A 15,133-nucleotide genomic window follows, 5' to 3' on the forward strand; every position below is an offset into this window, starting at 1 on the left:
GAGTGTGAATTATGAAAAAAGATTGCTTTAGTTTATGCAGTTTTAGCCCCTGGAAGCAGCAACCTCTAAAAGCTTACTTTATTTGGTATAATCCTGTCAGAGGATTTGGCTATTCTTCATTTCCCTTTATGAAGGTTTCCATTCTGAGCACCAGAAACACAAATCTATAACCTTAGCAGAAACAGCTGTAATATCAACAGGAGAGAAATTAAATATGAGCAAGAGTCCTCCAGGCTATATTTCCCATGCTTGTCAGATCACATTGGCACCTGTCTGTATGATCTCTTCAAATATTGCAACTGCTACAGCATTATTTTTATGATTCTTAAACTCGCAAGTAGACACAGCAAAGAGGGCCATTTCCTGTTCCATTAACAAACCATGTCCTGTAGATCACTGAATACCTTCAGTAAGGCGATTATCTGTAATGCCTGCTTGAGTTAGCAAACCTGTAATGCCCATTTGCAAGCAGTCAGATACATGATAGTAAATCTTACTTTTGTAAAAAGACAAAATAAATCCCAATGATTTTGTGTAAACCTTCAGGTTGGTCAAATGTGTATCTGAATAAAAAATATAGGTCTTAGTTCTCAACTGCTTTGCACCTTGTGTCATTACATCCACCTCTGCAGAGAGAATGCAGAGTAGTTGTGGAAAGCTACCAGACCATAACATCGAGGCCTGATTCTCCACAGCCTTGCTTCTTGTACCCTACTTTGCACCTGTGCAAAGTATTTGCAAGGTAGGTATAAATGCTCATGGTGTTTTCCAGCCACTTTGCACAGGTGTAAATGCAGACAGGCTATACCTGGGAGAGGAGACTCAGGCCCATAATAGCCCCCCCCAAGCCTCTGGAACAAATACCATAGAAACCAATACTTAACCTCACAAAGTAACCAAACTCCAGCCACCACTGTGAGTTTGCCTATTGACTGACCCAAGAAAATGCAACACTTACCCAAGGGTTGTCATGGTTACAATAGTGTACCAAAAAGAAGCTGGTATGCTGGTGAATTTGCTGGCTGAAGACCCTTTCTCTGCATAAAACATCACAGTAGCAAAGATGATGATTGCCATAGTGAGGGAAAAGAGAAGAAAGCCAAGCTCCGAGGCACAGCTCTTCAGAGTGTAGCCCAGGATTCTTAAGCCTTGGGAATGGCGTGAAAACTTGAAAATCCTGAAAACCCTGAAAACCCTTAGTGTCACAAAGGCTCCGCTGACGTCCTCGTTGTTAGTCATCACCAAGCCAATGTAATAGGGCATGATGGCCACCACATCAATGATGCTCATGACACTCCTCATGAACCTGTAGCGACTCGGGGCTGCAAAGAGCCTCATAAGGTATTCGACAGTGAAAATCATAACGCAAGCTGTGTCCAGGCAGAAGAAAGCCATGGCGTACCTCTCCCCACATGGAAGCTCCTTGTTCCCGGGCACCGTGCCACATGGAACGGTTTCCACCACGTTAGTGATCACTGAGACAGCAATAAAGAAGCCAGTGACATAGTAGAACACTAAGGCTAAGGTGCTGGTGTGGGGGTTTTCGAAGGCTCGCCACATGGTCTGCCGGAGGTTCAAAGACGGCATGGACCCTTCTTGGTTGTTCTCCGAGTCATTGTCATCCATCAGCCGCTCAGCGTTTTCCCGCTTCCTGTCTTTGTACTCTTCATAGCAGCAGTCCCCAATGATTTCAGGTAGGATCCCATAGAAGGCAAGCTCCTCGTCATAGGCAGAGATGCACTCATACCTTGGGTAATGCAGCTTGCCAGTTCTGTAAAAGTTTAAAATGCACCTAAAGACTTCAGGGTCCCGGTCAAAAAAGTATTCCTTGGTGTCTTCATTGAAGAAGAACTCCTTTTCAGTGCTGCCCAGGAGCGTGTCCGGGTACCTCTCCAGTGTAGTCCTCCAGGTCTGGAAGCGCCTCCCACTCACATTCAGAATGATCAGCTCATCCTGCCTCTTGTTTTTCTCAGTTGGGGCCAATGGCATAGGGCAGTTAGCCACTGGCATCCATCCTATGGCAGCTGCCCTGGCAAAGGGCAACCATGCTGCTACGCCTGCTGCCATGATGGCTCCAGGCCTCAATATGGGAGAAGACCGTTCTTCTGCTTCTAAAAGGAGTCTGGAGTTAGATCAGTTCCATCTAAAAATATAATATAAAAACAGTCAATGTGGGATGCTTTGCCTTCATTATTTGTTCTTAAAAGACAATATTAAAACAACCCGAATAAGCACATAGAAGCTTTGACAACTGAGAAACTAAGCTGTTATAGCCTTCCATTTAGGAGAATAATCATTAAAAGATGCACATGATCCATGTGGGAAGGTTATGGCATTATTATAGATTGAAATTTTGACTTGCAAATGATTCCTCTTTAAAAGTAGCATAAACATGCTAATTTAACTTCCTTACAAACAAGACTAATTCATGATTCCACAGGTGTAATCATATGTTCATCTCTCTACTTACAGCTGTCAAAAAAGAACTGGGAACTCTGATGAAAAATGCTGGGAGTTCACCCAGTGAAATTACTTATTACTAAAAACCCTAAATAGATCAAGTTGAACTTCTGTTAAGCAATAAACAACCCTCCAACTACAGTGAAACTTGCACTAAGGACTATGCCAGTTGGTAACCCTCATCTCAAAAAACAAATTAAAATCTTCTATGGTTTGCAGTACAATTTTGTTCAACCTCAGTTAGAAACCTCTGGTAGGCTACAGATTTGTTTGATGGTCCCATGAGTGGTTGCTTGAGACAGGTTTTATGGTACTGAAATATTGCACTACTCCAATGAGCAAGAGGAAAATTCACATTCTACTGGGCATGGGCCTTGGGAACATTGTTCAGGATGTGTGAGCTTCAGAGGTGTCTGTGGTGGGGTGTGTGAAAAGGAGCCCACTGAGGGTTAAACTATTAACTGTATCTGATCAAGGAAGAGAAGAGCAAACTGGATGAAGCATCCAAACAAAACCTTGTTGTCTTTTTTTTTTAACCAGAATGTTACCTTGACTGTCTAACAAAGGCAAAAGTGTCTTAACCAAAGGGTGGAGCGCATTGTCTATAATTGCCATTATTAGTGGCCCATCTAATGGAGGAAAAATATCCCAAACTCAGATCCTCTGCTGGTGTAAATTGGCATAGCTCTATTGAAGTCAATGCAACTACACTGATTTATAACAGTTTAGAATCTAGCCCTGAATTTTCTTGTTCCTTTCTATAGACAGGCTTCTTGCTTTATTTAACCTTTTTTGTCATTTGTCCATGCTTTCACTTCCTTAATGTTTCTAACACTCATACAAATATTTGGTGAAAGGTGTCACACCATAGAAGCAGTACTAGGGGGCCTACCCAAAGTCTGTTAAGTCAATGGACTTCAGTGGCCACTGGGGCAAGCCCTGGAAGCTTCCTTAGGGTAAATAATATTATTCTATGTAATTCTACTACAAAGTATCTTAATTCTATGCATAGTTCCATTCCAGTTACTGGGGCCGTGGCATTATTGATCTCAACAGGTCATCAAAATACTGACTGAAAAATAGTAGTGGTTTCACCACAGGTTGATTCTGACTAAACTGCTCACAGAAGATGCTTTTCTAGTGTAGTAAGCATTAACATGCTTCATTTTAATACAAAGCATCTTGCTGTACAATTTTGTTTCTAAAGGACAATTGAAATCCCTGGGGCAAGCATCTTAAGCGTACCATAAGAAGTTTGATAATTAGGATGTGTAGAATAAACTGTAGTGATGTTGCTCCTAGAAGGATGCTGTCTGTATGGTAGAGGCACAAGAATCCCTATCCCACATTATTTTATTACGCAGGGTTCGTTCAGCATTACAATGCATTCTTTTGCTCCCTTATTCTAAAAAGTGAATTAGTTCTGTAGAAAGGTGACATGGACACCTTTGGGGACTGGAGTCCTTTTGTTTATTCCCAGAACAGGCACAGCACAACAGTATAAACTTCATCCACATTGCTTCAAAAATGTGCCTCAATCCCCAACTGAAGAGACAACCTCTAAGGACCCATCCACCAAAGCTGCCACTTTCTATTGATGGCAATGGTGGATTTTGTGATGGGAAACTAAAAAGAGGCCACCAAGGCTACCAAAGCCTTTCTAAGCTAGTACAATGCCATGGGATGGTAACAACTTCACTCATTATCCAGCTGGGTTAAATGGTGGGTAAGTAACCAGGAGATCTAGACTACAGATCCCCTTACCTCTTCCCTAAGCAATATAGACCCCTTCAATGTATTATTATTTTACCTAGAAAAGGTCTTATTGACACTGAGGTCATCCAGCTGGAAATGTATAGAACATCCCTGGATTTTTGCAGTAACACTGCTTGGAATCCTGAGTTTCTCTCAAGTCCAATGGGGCACCTCCTTACAAACCTCACACCCACCCCTGGGTGCAAGTGCCAGCTCACCTCACTTTGCAGCCAAAGGCACTATAAGTGCTTAAATAGTTAAGACAACACTGATAACATTTGTAAGCCATTAATGAGTTAAAACCTTTGTTTGTTTTTTTTTAAAAGTCCTTCCAGGCTGGCTGTGTATATGGAGAAATTTTAAACTGCCACTCTCTGAAATGGCCAAGAAATTAAAACACATGAGGTGGCTGAGTATCTGTCCATAAAGGTTGATAACTCAATTACCATATCTCAGGGGCCTCTTCAGCAGATGGACTTAGAAGTTCCTAATGTATGTGCTCAGGGTTTACTTTTCAGTTGTATTATGTCAGTAGCAAAGTAGCTCTGTTTCATATCCTAGAAACACAAAGTGATGGAGTCCTTTTTAAAGATTCAAAAACAAAAGTTGTTTTGTGGCCAATTTTTGAGAGTACGTTTGTGTAAAGGAGGTGATGTGAGAAGTCGGGGGAAGGTGAAGTAGCTTCGTCACTGAGGAATGGCTTCTTTTTGTCAGATTTTCAATCAACAATACCATCAGTGAGTAAAGAGGAGAGAGAGGTTGTGAACTATGCACACTAAGTCCATAGTGATAAGATATAAAACATCAGATTTGTTAGTACCTTCATCTTGCTGCAAATTTCCTGAGGTTCTAATGGAAATACTTGAGTTCTTGTAATAGCAAGGAATGGGCTGGTAGAAATATTTTGCACAAGCCACACTATTTTTTAAAGTAAAAGAAACAAATATATAAGCATATGTATTGTATATACATACTGGCATACATTGCTTATATAAGTAAACACACATCACATACATGTTTATATGTATTTCAATTCTTCTGTAGCTAACTTTTATGTATAATTTGAAAGAAACTAGTTAGTAAAGGTTAGTGGTGGCATTTAGAAAAGCTTCTCTATAAGATAAAAAGATTTGGCTCTTTTGACTTACCCTAATGTCAACATTATGGAAGCACGCAGCCTTTGTTTTCCCTAAGTAACTACCCTACCACCCAAACTGTATAAATAAAACTGCAAGCAAAGCCTCTTATTTTCTAAAATGACCTTTTCCCCGAGCATGCCAGCTTGCTGATGTATCTTTACTGGATGATTTTATTCCAATTTCAAAACACAAAACCAGCAGCACTCTAGGATCAATAATGCATTGGAGGAGAATGGTGTAGAACAAGTTTGTCTTCTTACCCAAAGGTGGTGTGGGGAAAGGAATAACCAGTGGTTTGTCCTATTAACTGCTGCCGGCAATGTCAATCTTAACAGATGCCTCTGGCCATTCTTGTGTTAAAAAAACTGCATACTCTCATGGTGTTTTCTATGGCAGAAGCAGATCTGGATAACTTTAACGAAATGATAAGCTCTGAGTTTCACGATGAGACACGGATAACTGGAGCAGAGACGAGAGAAATAACCCTCGGCATACTGTGTCTTTCCCCGTTTTTTATCCTTTATTGGGGCTAGGCTCAAGCAGCAAAGATCTTTTCATTTAAAATGCAAAATATGCCACTCAAAGCTTCAGCATCTTCTTTCAACTATATACTCCCCTCCCACCCATCAAATAATAAAACTACCCGCTCATGTTTGCAACTGATCAGTCAGCGAGAGATTTACAGCAGAAGCATGGAAAGCTACAGCAACAGGCTTAGCATAAACGCATGGAAACTTCTACCCTTCCACCCCCGACCAAACGAAAAGCCCCATCTTGCTGGCTCACAGCAATGCCTTACCTTGCAAGGAAAGAAACTCTCATCCCCAAAATGCAGGGACTGATCTAGGGGCCGTTGGGAAAATAATCCTCAGGATAAAGAGTGAATGGTGCTGTCTGCCTCTCAAATCTTTCTAAATGCAGTCAGGAGTAATCAAAAAGTATAATCAACCCTGGGGAAGTAGAGAGAAATGACTAAACAGCGTCTCCCTTGTTATTGCTGAGGTTGAGTGAGTCTCTGTCTTCCTTCCTCCCCCCTAAGCTTATTTGGTTTTGGGGAGGGGGGTGTTCTTTTTTGCATGTCCTTCAAATCCAGCTTTGCTCTTGGTGCCTGGTCAAGCTGGAAATGGTACCCAGTTGCTGAAGAATCCGCTCTCTTAGCTGGAGCAGGGATGACGGACTGAGCCTGGAGTCCCCCCTCCCTCGCTCTCGCTCTCTCTGAGACTCAGAGAAGCAGGCTGTAAAACAAGATGCTGGAGAGAGGCGGTGTGAGCTACCAGAGAGACACCAGCAAATGGAGTCATTAAATACACACCAGTCCTGACACCGCATGCTAATAGGCCCAGCACTGGGGGTGGGGGGTGTATGTGGAGGAACTTTAGCGTTACCTGTTAGAGCTTTTCCAGTTTGTTACCAGATGAGCCCGTCCCCCTCCCCCTCCCCGCCGCACAGGGGTCTCTTCGGAACAAAAAATAAACTCTCTCGTTCATCGCCTCTCTCAGGAAGGTGGGGGGAGAGGGGCCAAATCTTTCTTGGACGCTCCCCCGCCCCCCTTTATCAAGCGAAACACCCGCTCTTGCCCTGCCAGTAGGGCAGCTGCAGCGGGTGACGGATGCTCCGCAGCACGAGGTAGGGTCCTTCCCCAAAGCGGGGCCAATACCTACATGAACGAGAGGGGCCCGGCGGCCGCGCCATGGTGCGTCATCTCCCCCGGAGCCGCCGCGGGTACTTAAGCCAGGAGGCAGGAGTTCAGCTGCCGCAGCCCCCCATCCGCGCCAGCAGCGCGGGAGTGCCCGCAAAGGAAGCGGGCGGCCCGCAGACTCGCGCTCTAGCGGCGCTTCATTCCCCAGCATCTCGTCTCCACCTTTCAGGGAGCGCGGGGGCAGGGCTGCCCCTCCCCTCCCCGCCCCGCCTGACCTGGCTTTCCCTGGGCAGGAGCCGCGGTGCCCTGCCCTGCCCTGCCCTGCGCGGCCGCACTCTCCCCCTGCGCCGGGTGCAGGGCGCTACCGCGGCCATCCAGCCGCTGCAGGCATGGGGCAGCGGGCGGCGTGTGCGCCCCGGGGCGGGGGGCGCAGGGGCTCGGGCAGGCGCAGCTGCAGGCAGCCCCCGGGCTCGGGCAGCCGGAGGATGCTCGGGTGTCTCCCCTCGGCCGCCCGGGCTCCCCGCGGCGGCGCCGCTCCGCAGGCAGGTGGCGCCGTCCCCCCAGCCTCGCCAGCCCGGCGCAGAGGCGAGCGCGGGGCCGGCCGCGTTCAGCACCACGCGCGGCGGACAGCTCCGCCCGGGGAGCCAGGCTGGGCTGGGGCTGCCCCTCACGTTCGGCCCCCGGGTTAGCCCCGGCTTGGGGGTCCCCCCCGCGCCAGGCTGTGAGCCCCGAACTGCTGCGGTAGTGGGGTGAGCGGCGCCGGGAGCCCCGTCTGCAGAGCGGCACCGGTGGGGCTTGGGGAGAGTGTCTCCCCCGCAGGGCTCACCTGCTAGAGCCCAGTGGGGGTGGGCAACATGCCAGGTCTGCCCCCACCCCGCTTTCCTCGACAGTATCCCCAACTGCAGCCGAGGTCCGGCAGCTCCCGCCGGGCTGCCATAGCAAACAGCTGGCAAAGCCCTGGTTTCCCTTCCCTCCACTCCGCAGGGGCAGTGCATGGGGCGAGTTCATCGGGCACCAGAGCGATGGACATGGCACAGGGCCCTGAACTGAGAGAACAGAATCCAGTTGTCCCACAGTCCACACCGAGTTCAGACCGGCCCCGGAACAGCCTGGTAAAACAAAACTACTTGCCGGCTTTGATAACTTCTAGCAAAGACAAACGGGAAGAGCAAACCGAAGAATCGTATGAGCCACTAATGTCTTGAACTGAGGAGGAAAAAACCAAGGAATTTAACAAAAACTAGTGCACAGAGGGGCCTCCATTTTGTACTGTTAATTTTGAGAAACCTCTTATTTCCAAAAGGTGGGTGCTTGAAAGTCCACTTTAAGTTGCTTCAAGTTGGACACCCAAATCACCTTTGAAAATTTAGACCAGGAGCACTGGATTGCTCATACTGCAACGCTGGCCTCTCCACTCCCCTATCCTGGCAGTGTCTAGTATCTGATGATTCCCAATAATAGAACCCCCCTGCTAAAGCACCAGATCAGGAATACCTGACAGTAACTATTCTCACAGTGACATCTGCAGCAGTGAGCTTATACCCTGAAAAAATCACAATGAAATATTTGCAAGGTAGCTGACAAGGTTACACAGAGGATGGATATCAGTAAGTTTAGAATCCAGATACCAAAGGAGTTGTTTTAGGGCGATATTAATAGCTGCATGTAATATGAAACATAAGACCTAAGACCAGAAACCAAGTGTCTTCAACAGCTAAAGAAGCTTCAGCACAGTGAAATGTGCTGGATCTGTCATTAAATGACATCCAAAATATCCTCTTAAAATGTTTGTTTCTCTGCATCTTTGTCCACCAGCAGGTGCATTGCAGAAAGTTGGAGAATAAACATAGTGAGGTTTCTACTGATTTGAATGATTGTGTTGTGATTTACAATGTCATCTTTTTATAAAACTTCCCAGCTGTCCTCTTGTCTCTCGTTCCTTCATGCTCCAGCTTCCCTCTCTACTAGCTGTGGCCTGGCTGTGATTTTCAATAGCTTTTCCCCCATGACTCGGCCCCCTTTTAACTTTCAATTTCTATTAAAAAGCTAATTTGGGAGCTCATTTTTAATGCTCCCAATTTTGTATGTTTAAATAGAAAATGAAAGTCAAAAGCAAACTAGCTGCAAATCAAACATCAGTGAAAAACTGGTTTCTTTCTTTCTTTCTTTCTTTCTTTCTTTCTTTCTTTCTTTCTTTCTTTCTTTCTTTCTTTCTTTCTTTCTTTTAGCCTAACTGTGGCTTTCTGTAGAACTTCACTTATAGCTAGGCCACTTTTAACTTGCACGTGCACTAAAAGAAACGGATAGCACAGGGGTCGGCAACCTTTCAGAATTGGTGTGCCAAGTCTTCATTTATTCACTCTAATTTAAGGTTTTGCATCCCAATAATACATTTTAATGTTTTTAGAAGGTCTCTTTCTATAAGTCTATAATATATAACTAAACTATTGTTGTATGTAAAGTAAAAAAGGTTTTTAAAATGTTTAAGAAGCTTCATTTAAAATTAAATTAAAATGCAGACCCCCCCAGACCGGTGACCAGGACCCGGGCAGTGTGAGTGCCACTGAAAATCAGCTCGCGTGTTGCCTTCAGCACACGTGCCATAGGTTGTCTACCTCTGGGATAGCATTTAGAGGTTTTGAGTGTATATGTCTTTTATTTTTAAATAAATATGGAAGGCCAGTTGGGGTAAAATATTGTTGATAGCTGCAGACAGACCACTGGTGGGGCAAAGAGCAGTAAGAGTTTAGGAAATAAAAGATAGCAACAGGGAAGAGGTGGGGTGTGGGGGCAGGAGAAAGGAGCAGGTCCTGGGCAATTATGTAGTCTGAAAATTAGAAGCATATCTGGAAAACAAAAAAATAAAAAAGACAGAGGGGTGGCTCAGGAGACTGGTAATGGAAGATGAAGTCTTTTTAACCTTAGTCTTTGAGTCCAGATCAGATCAGAAGTGACCAAAATTGCCTACCAGCTGACAGCTGTTCGGAAGCTCTTATGAAATGAGTTGGTTGGTTAAGTCCAGTATCCAGTGGGACAGATGCCCACAACACACCAAAAAAGTCTCCATATGCTACATTTGCCACAAAGCCCTCTACAGTTTAATCTACTCTATCTATACAACCTATTATCACAATGTCATCCCCCACCTTCACTCCATTAGGATGTCAGTCTCCACACCCAATTCTCCCCTTCTCTAACAAGAAACTTTCAAACTTTCTCCAAGAGCAAATCCAGTATCTTCTCCTCCTTATAGTCCCTCCTCAAAACTCCCCTCTTTGATAATGCAGTCAGGAAACTGCAACCTGATAATGGCTAAGCAGGTGGCAAGTGGTGAGCACTGCTTCTGAGTGGCTAAGAATTGCACACCTCCCATTGTGTGTGTTACCCCAGCTCCCTCATCCCAACCTGGCCTTTTCTTAGTCCCATATACTTGTTTTGTGTTGTCTTTTAGAATATAAACTCTGTGCAGCACCCAGGACAATGAGGTCCAGTCTGTTTGAGACTTATGATTGTTATTAGTATTATTATTATTATTACACTCTGGCTGACAGTCAGAAGCGAGACCATAGATACAAAATATCTCTCCCACGTTCTTGGCATGGTCCCTCCAGGGCAACAGTGAGGAACACTGGGACTGCAGTACGTTGGGGAGTGTACACTGCTTCTGCCCCTGCCTGTGTGAATAGAGAAAGGACATCAGCTTCAAGGTTAGTGCCTGAAGAAGAAAGTATGCATAGGGCATAGGCCCTTTAATAACACAGCACAGCTTAAAGTACAACTCAACCACAGGGGCAGTAAGTAGCATAAGAATGCAGGATTAGATAATACTAGTCATACTGCCTGTCAGCCAATGGCCTCCCAGCATAGCACAGATTACTCTGTCAGAGGGTGCAAAACATTCATTTCTTTCCTTTACTTCCTTTTTTTTTAGGGCTGGGTCCAAGCCACAATCTCACTGCTGAGCTCCTGTGAACTCTGAGAAAGTCTGAATCTGCGTGTGGATCCAAACATTGAGGTTTGGGCCCATTTCTACTTTCCTCCCCTTACTCTATGTTCCTTTCTGATTTGAGAGAGAGGCACTGGGTTAGCACAGGGAGGGCAACACTGCATCCTATCACTTGCCACCTCCTTTTCACCCTCTGTCAGGTCTTTCTACCCCAGATCATGTTGGTTAAAAAGTGAAATCGCCCTGCTGCAAGCTGCTTTGCTGCATCGTGGTTGCTTTGGGGAGAAAATCCAAAATGGAGGCTAGTCCATGGAATGATATAGCCTCTTCTGCCTGGGGGCTAATTAGGGGTAGGTGGTAGGATTCACACATAACTAGTACCAGTTAGTCTGGGTTAGCTCTAGAAACTGGAAAGACCCAGCCTGAAACTCTCAGATTATCAAAAGACTGTACAGTTACTTAGAGTTATGTGCATGTTGAGTGTTTTCCTGGATCAAGGACTAATAGAACTAAGGAACTACTGCTCACCTTTACAGGAGTTGTGCAAGTTGCACAGCAAGATTGTGGCTCTTCTGGATACCTTGATCAAACATAAAATTATTTTTCCCATTTGGATATGATAGACAAGAAAAGCCAATGACAATTATTGATGTGTTTACCTTTGGCTTGAACTTAAATTAGTTTTCGGGGTCATATCTTTATAATGCAAATTGTGACTGTAAACAATTAAGTTAAAATCAATCTGATTACATGTAGCTTTTATGGAGAATGAAATCATAATCAGTTACTTAACAGTCCTGTGCAAAATTACTCAATGCCTGCCCTTTTACAATGTGTGGACAAAGAGTCGTACAGTTGTGTGGGCTAAAATACAGCATTGTTTAAGAAAGTGTTCTGCTTTTTCTTCAATGACTTGTATAACCTTCAGCAAATTCCATATAACTCGTATTTACGGAGCTGCAGATTAATAAAGTCAGTTCAGGGAGGCAGGTTCATTAATTATTTCATACATTGATGTGAAGAGAGCGATGGAAATTTGGATACATATTTTACACCAGGCATCTCCCGCTAGCAGATATTTGGAAACAAACATGGAAGCTGTTTTAAATGCTAGACGAAGACAAGTTATTAGAAATAATGAGAACATCTTGAGTCAGCTAGATAACAAGTCATCACTGTTTGGCGAAGCAAATGGACAGGAGCGGGAGAAGGGACAGTGGAGAAAGTGAATAAGGAAATGTTATTTACCTCTTCACATAACCCAAGAAGCAGGGCTAACCTAATGAAATTAATAGGCAGCATGTTTTAAAACAAACATATGGTCTGATCAGCTATGGCCATCCTGAGGTTCTTTTGACCATGTCCCCCTTCCTTCCCCCCACCCCAGCAAATTAATAGGGCTGAAAATTTCAAAGCTGCCTCAGGGACTCCCAGACTGGGATTTTCAATAGAGTCTAATGGAGTTAGGCACCCAATTTCACTGATTTTCAATGGGAGATTGGTACCTACTCACTTACAGTCATTTGAAAATTCCAGCCCCACTTTGCATTAAGATAAATCCAAATCTCCTGGGTGAGTTTGAATATCTCAGCCTGCATTATTATAATACCTTTCATATGAGACTCTTAAAACATTTTACAGACAGCCCTGGGCTCACAAAACCCATGGACAGTAGGTATGTATCATCATATCCTTTTAGAGGTGCCCATATCAGCACTCAGGGATGTTATGTCTGGTACAAAATAACACTGTGATTAACTGATATCATTAGGAATAGATCCCAGGAGTCCTGATTCCCAGCCCCAATCCCTAACCCCTATTTAAGGCTGCCTCTACATTGCAAACTATATCCGACATCATTAAGCAGTTTGATTAACATTTATTTCCTTCCTGTTTGATCTAAAATAAAATATAAGTATTTTTTCAGTACACCTCTACCCCGATATAACGCGACCCGATATAAAACAAATTCGGATATAATGCGGTAAAGCAGCACTCCAGGGGGGTGGGGCTGCGTGCTCCGGTGGGTCAAAGCAAGTTCGATATAACACGGTTTCACCTATAATGCAGTAAGATTTTTTGGCTCCCGAGGACAGCGTTATATCGGGGTAGAGGTCTATTTTTTAAAAGTTCAACCATCAGAAATTAAAGATGAACCACAGAATGTGGTCTAGTGGTTTGAGTAGCAAATAAGGAGTCCTGTATTCACTTCTGGCTATGCCACCAGCTTGCTGTGTAACCTTGAGGCAAATTGCTTAGCCTTTCTGTGTCTCAGTTTACATCCATATAAAATGGGCATAATAATACTTATTCACCTCACAAGGGAGGGCTGAGTGAATGAATGAATGAATGAATGATTATTTGCCAAATATTTTGAAAAGCATTTTGAGAATGAAAAGAACTGTAATAGAGAAAAGAACTGCAAATGATTTCAGCTCTGTTCTTCTCAGAAAATGCTTACCTATTGGATCAGAATCATTTTTTAAATGTATCAAAATAGTATACATGTAATCTACTTGAAAATAACTCTCGAACTACTTTGCTATACAAAAACTTGTGGAGGGTTAAGAGATCAGTCCTACACTATCTATCTATCTATCTATCTATCTATCTATCTATATTGCTGATAGTTCTATAGAGTACAACTTGAACAGGATTCTGTCCCAAGATCCTAATGTATTTACTGTATGTTTTGTTAAATCTTTATGGAGAGCTTGTTCTTGCTCTATTAATGAAAAGTAGAATCAGCAAACACTAAAACATGAGATATTCTCAGTGAAATAACTGAAACAATCACTGGTTTTAAATGCTGACATTGACCATAGCTTGCATGGTTATTTGTTCTGTATTTATAGTCTGTGTTTCTGTCGTGTACTTCTATTGCTTATTCTTTACATTAAGCACTATCATGCATTGTTTCTGCATGTAAATATCGCATTGACTTCAAGCCTATGCTGTGTAAGCATTTTGTAATAACAGTTACAGCAATAAAGCTGGCTTGCTTGTTTAAAACGACAGCTTGCTATAATACTGTAGCTTTGTAGTTTGATTGTGCCCTATAGATTCTGCCAATCCCTGCTCAGCTCGAATCTTGTGAAAAATTCTGGGTAGATTAAGGAAGTATCACTCATTTGATTAAACTAAGGAGTCAGTCTTTGCAATCTAAATAGTTATAGTCTAGTGCTCAGAGGCTCCTAGAAGGCACAGTTGCTTGAATATATGTCTGGTTCTGTCACTGAGACCTTTCAGAGCTCAGCTAAGTCTCTTAAAGTTATCTGTTCCTTAAGCCTGGTCCACACTAGGACTTTAATTCGAATTTAGCAGCGTTAATTCGAATTAACCGTGCACCCGTCCACACCAGGAAGCCATTTAATTCGACCTAGAGGGCTCTTTAGTTCGAATTCGGTACTCCACCCCGACGAGGGGAGTAGTGCTAAATTCGACATGGCTATGTCGAATTAGGCGAGGTGTGGATGCAAATCGAACTTACTAGCTCCGGGAGCTATCCCACACTGCACCACTCTGTTGACGCTCTGGACAGCAGTCCGAGCTTGGATGCTCTGACCAGCCACACAGGAAAAGTCCCGGGAAAATTTGAATTCCTTTTCCTGTCTGGACAGTTAGAATCTCATTTCGTGGTTGGACATCGGGGCGAGCTCAGCAGCACCGGCAGCGATGCAGAGCTCTCCAGCAGAGGAGTTCATGTAATCTCTGAATAGAAAGAGGGACCCAGCATAGACTGACCGGGAACTCTTGGATCTGATCGGTGCGTGGGGCGAGGAGTCTGTGCTTTCGGAGCTGCGCTCCAAAAAACGGAATGCAAAGACCTACGGGAAGGTCTCCAAAGCCATGAGAGACAGAGGATACAGCCGGGATGCAACGCAGCGCCGCGTGAAAATCAAGGACCCCAGACAAGGCTACCAAAAAATCAAAGCGGCAAACGGACGCTACGGAGACTGCCACCACTGCCCCACCAGTGACCATGGACTCTGACGATGGGACAGTGTCGACGGCCAGTTCCTCGGCGATGTTCGCGGACGGGGAAGATGAGGAAGGGTTTGTGGACGACGAGGCAGGCGACAGCGCTTACAACGCTGGTTTCCCCAACAGCCAGGATCTCTTCATCACCGTCACGGAGATCCCCTACCAACCGTCCCCGGCCATTAACCCGGATCCTGAATCAGGGGAAGGAGC

The 15,133-nt window shown here is 44.4% G+C and overlaps 1 protein-coding gene across 3 annotated transcripts in view; it reads right to left on the bottom strand.

Moving 5' to 3' along the window:
- The window catches only part of KCND3 (potassium voltage-gated channel subfamily D member 3), a 245,437-nt gene extending 238,407 nt beyond the window's left edge, over positions 1 to 7,030 (bottom strand). For 2 of the 3 annotated variants that reach the window (XM_045016728.1, XM_045016727.1), the window contains exons 1-2: positions 6,154 to 6,558; positions 959 to 2,143 (exon numbers count right to left, since the gene is read on the bottom strand). In XM_045016728.1, coding sequence (XP_044872663.1) covers positions 959 to 2,067 — 1,109 coding nt within the window. In that variant the 5' untranslated portion in view covers positions 2,068 to 2,143; positions 6,154 to 6,558. Of the gene's footprint in view, positions 1 to 958; positions 2,144 to 6,153; positions 6,559 to 7,015 lie in introns of those variants that run through there. The other variant, XM_045016726.1, reaches the window with a different exon arrangement.
- Positions 7,031 to 15,133: the final 8,103 nt, after the last annotated feature.

Source organism: Mauremys mutica, chromosome 4 (assembly GCF_020497125.1).
Source record: "Mauremys mutica isolate MM-2020 ecotype Southern chromosome 4, ASM2049712v1, whole genome shotgun sequence".
NCBI classification, from domain to species: Eukaryota; Metazoa; Chordata; order Testudines; family Geoemydidae; genus Mauremys; species Mauremys mutica.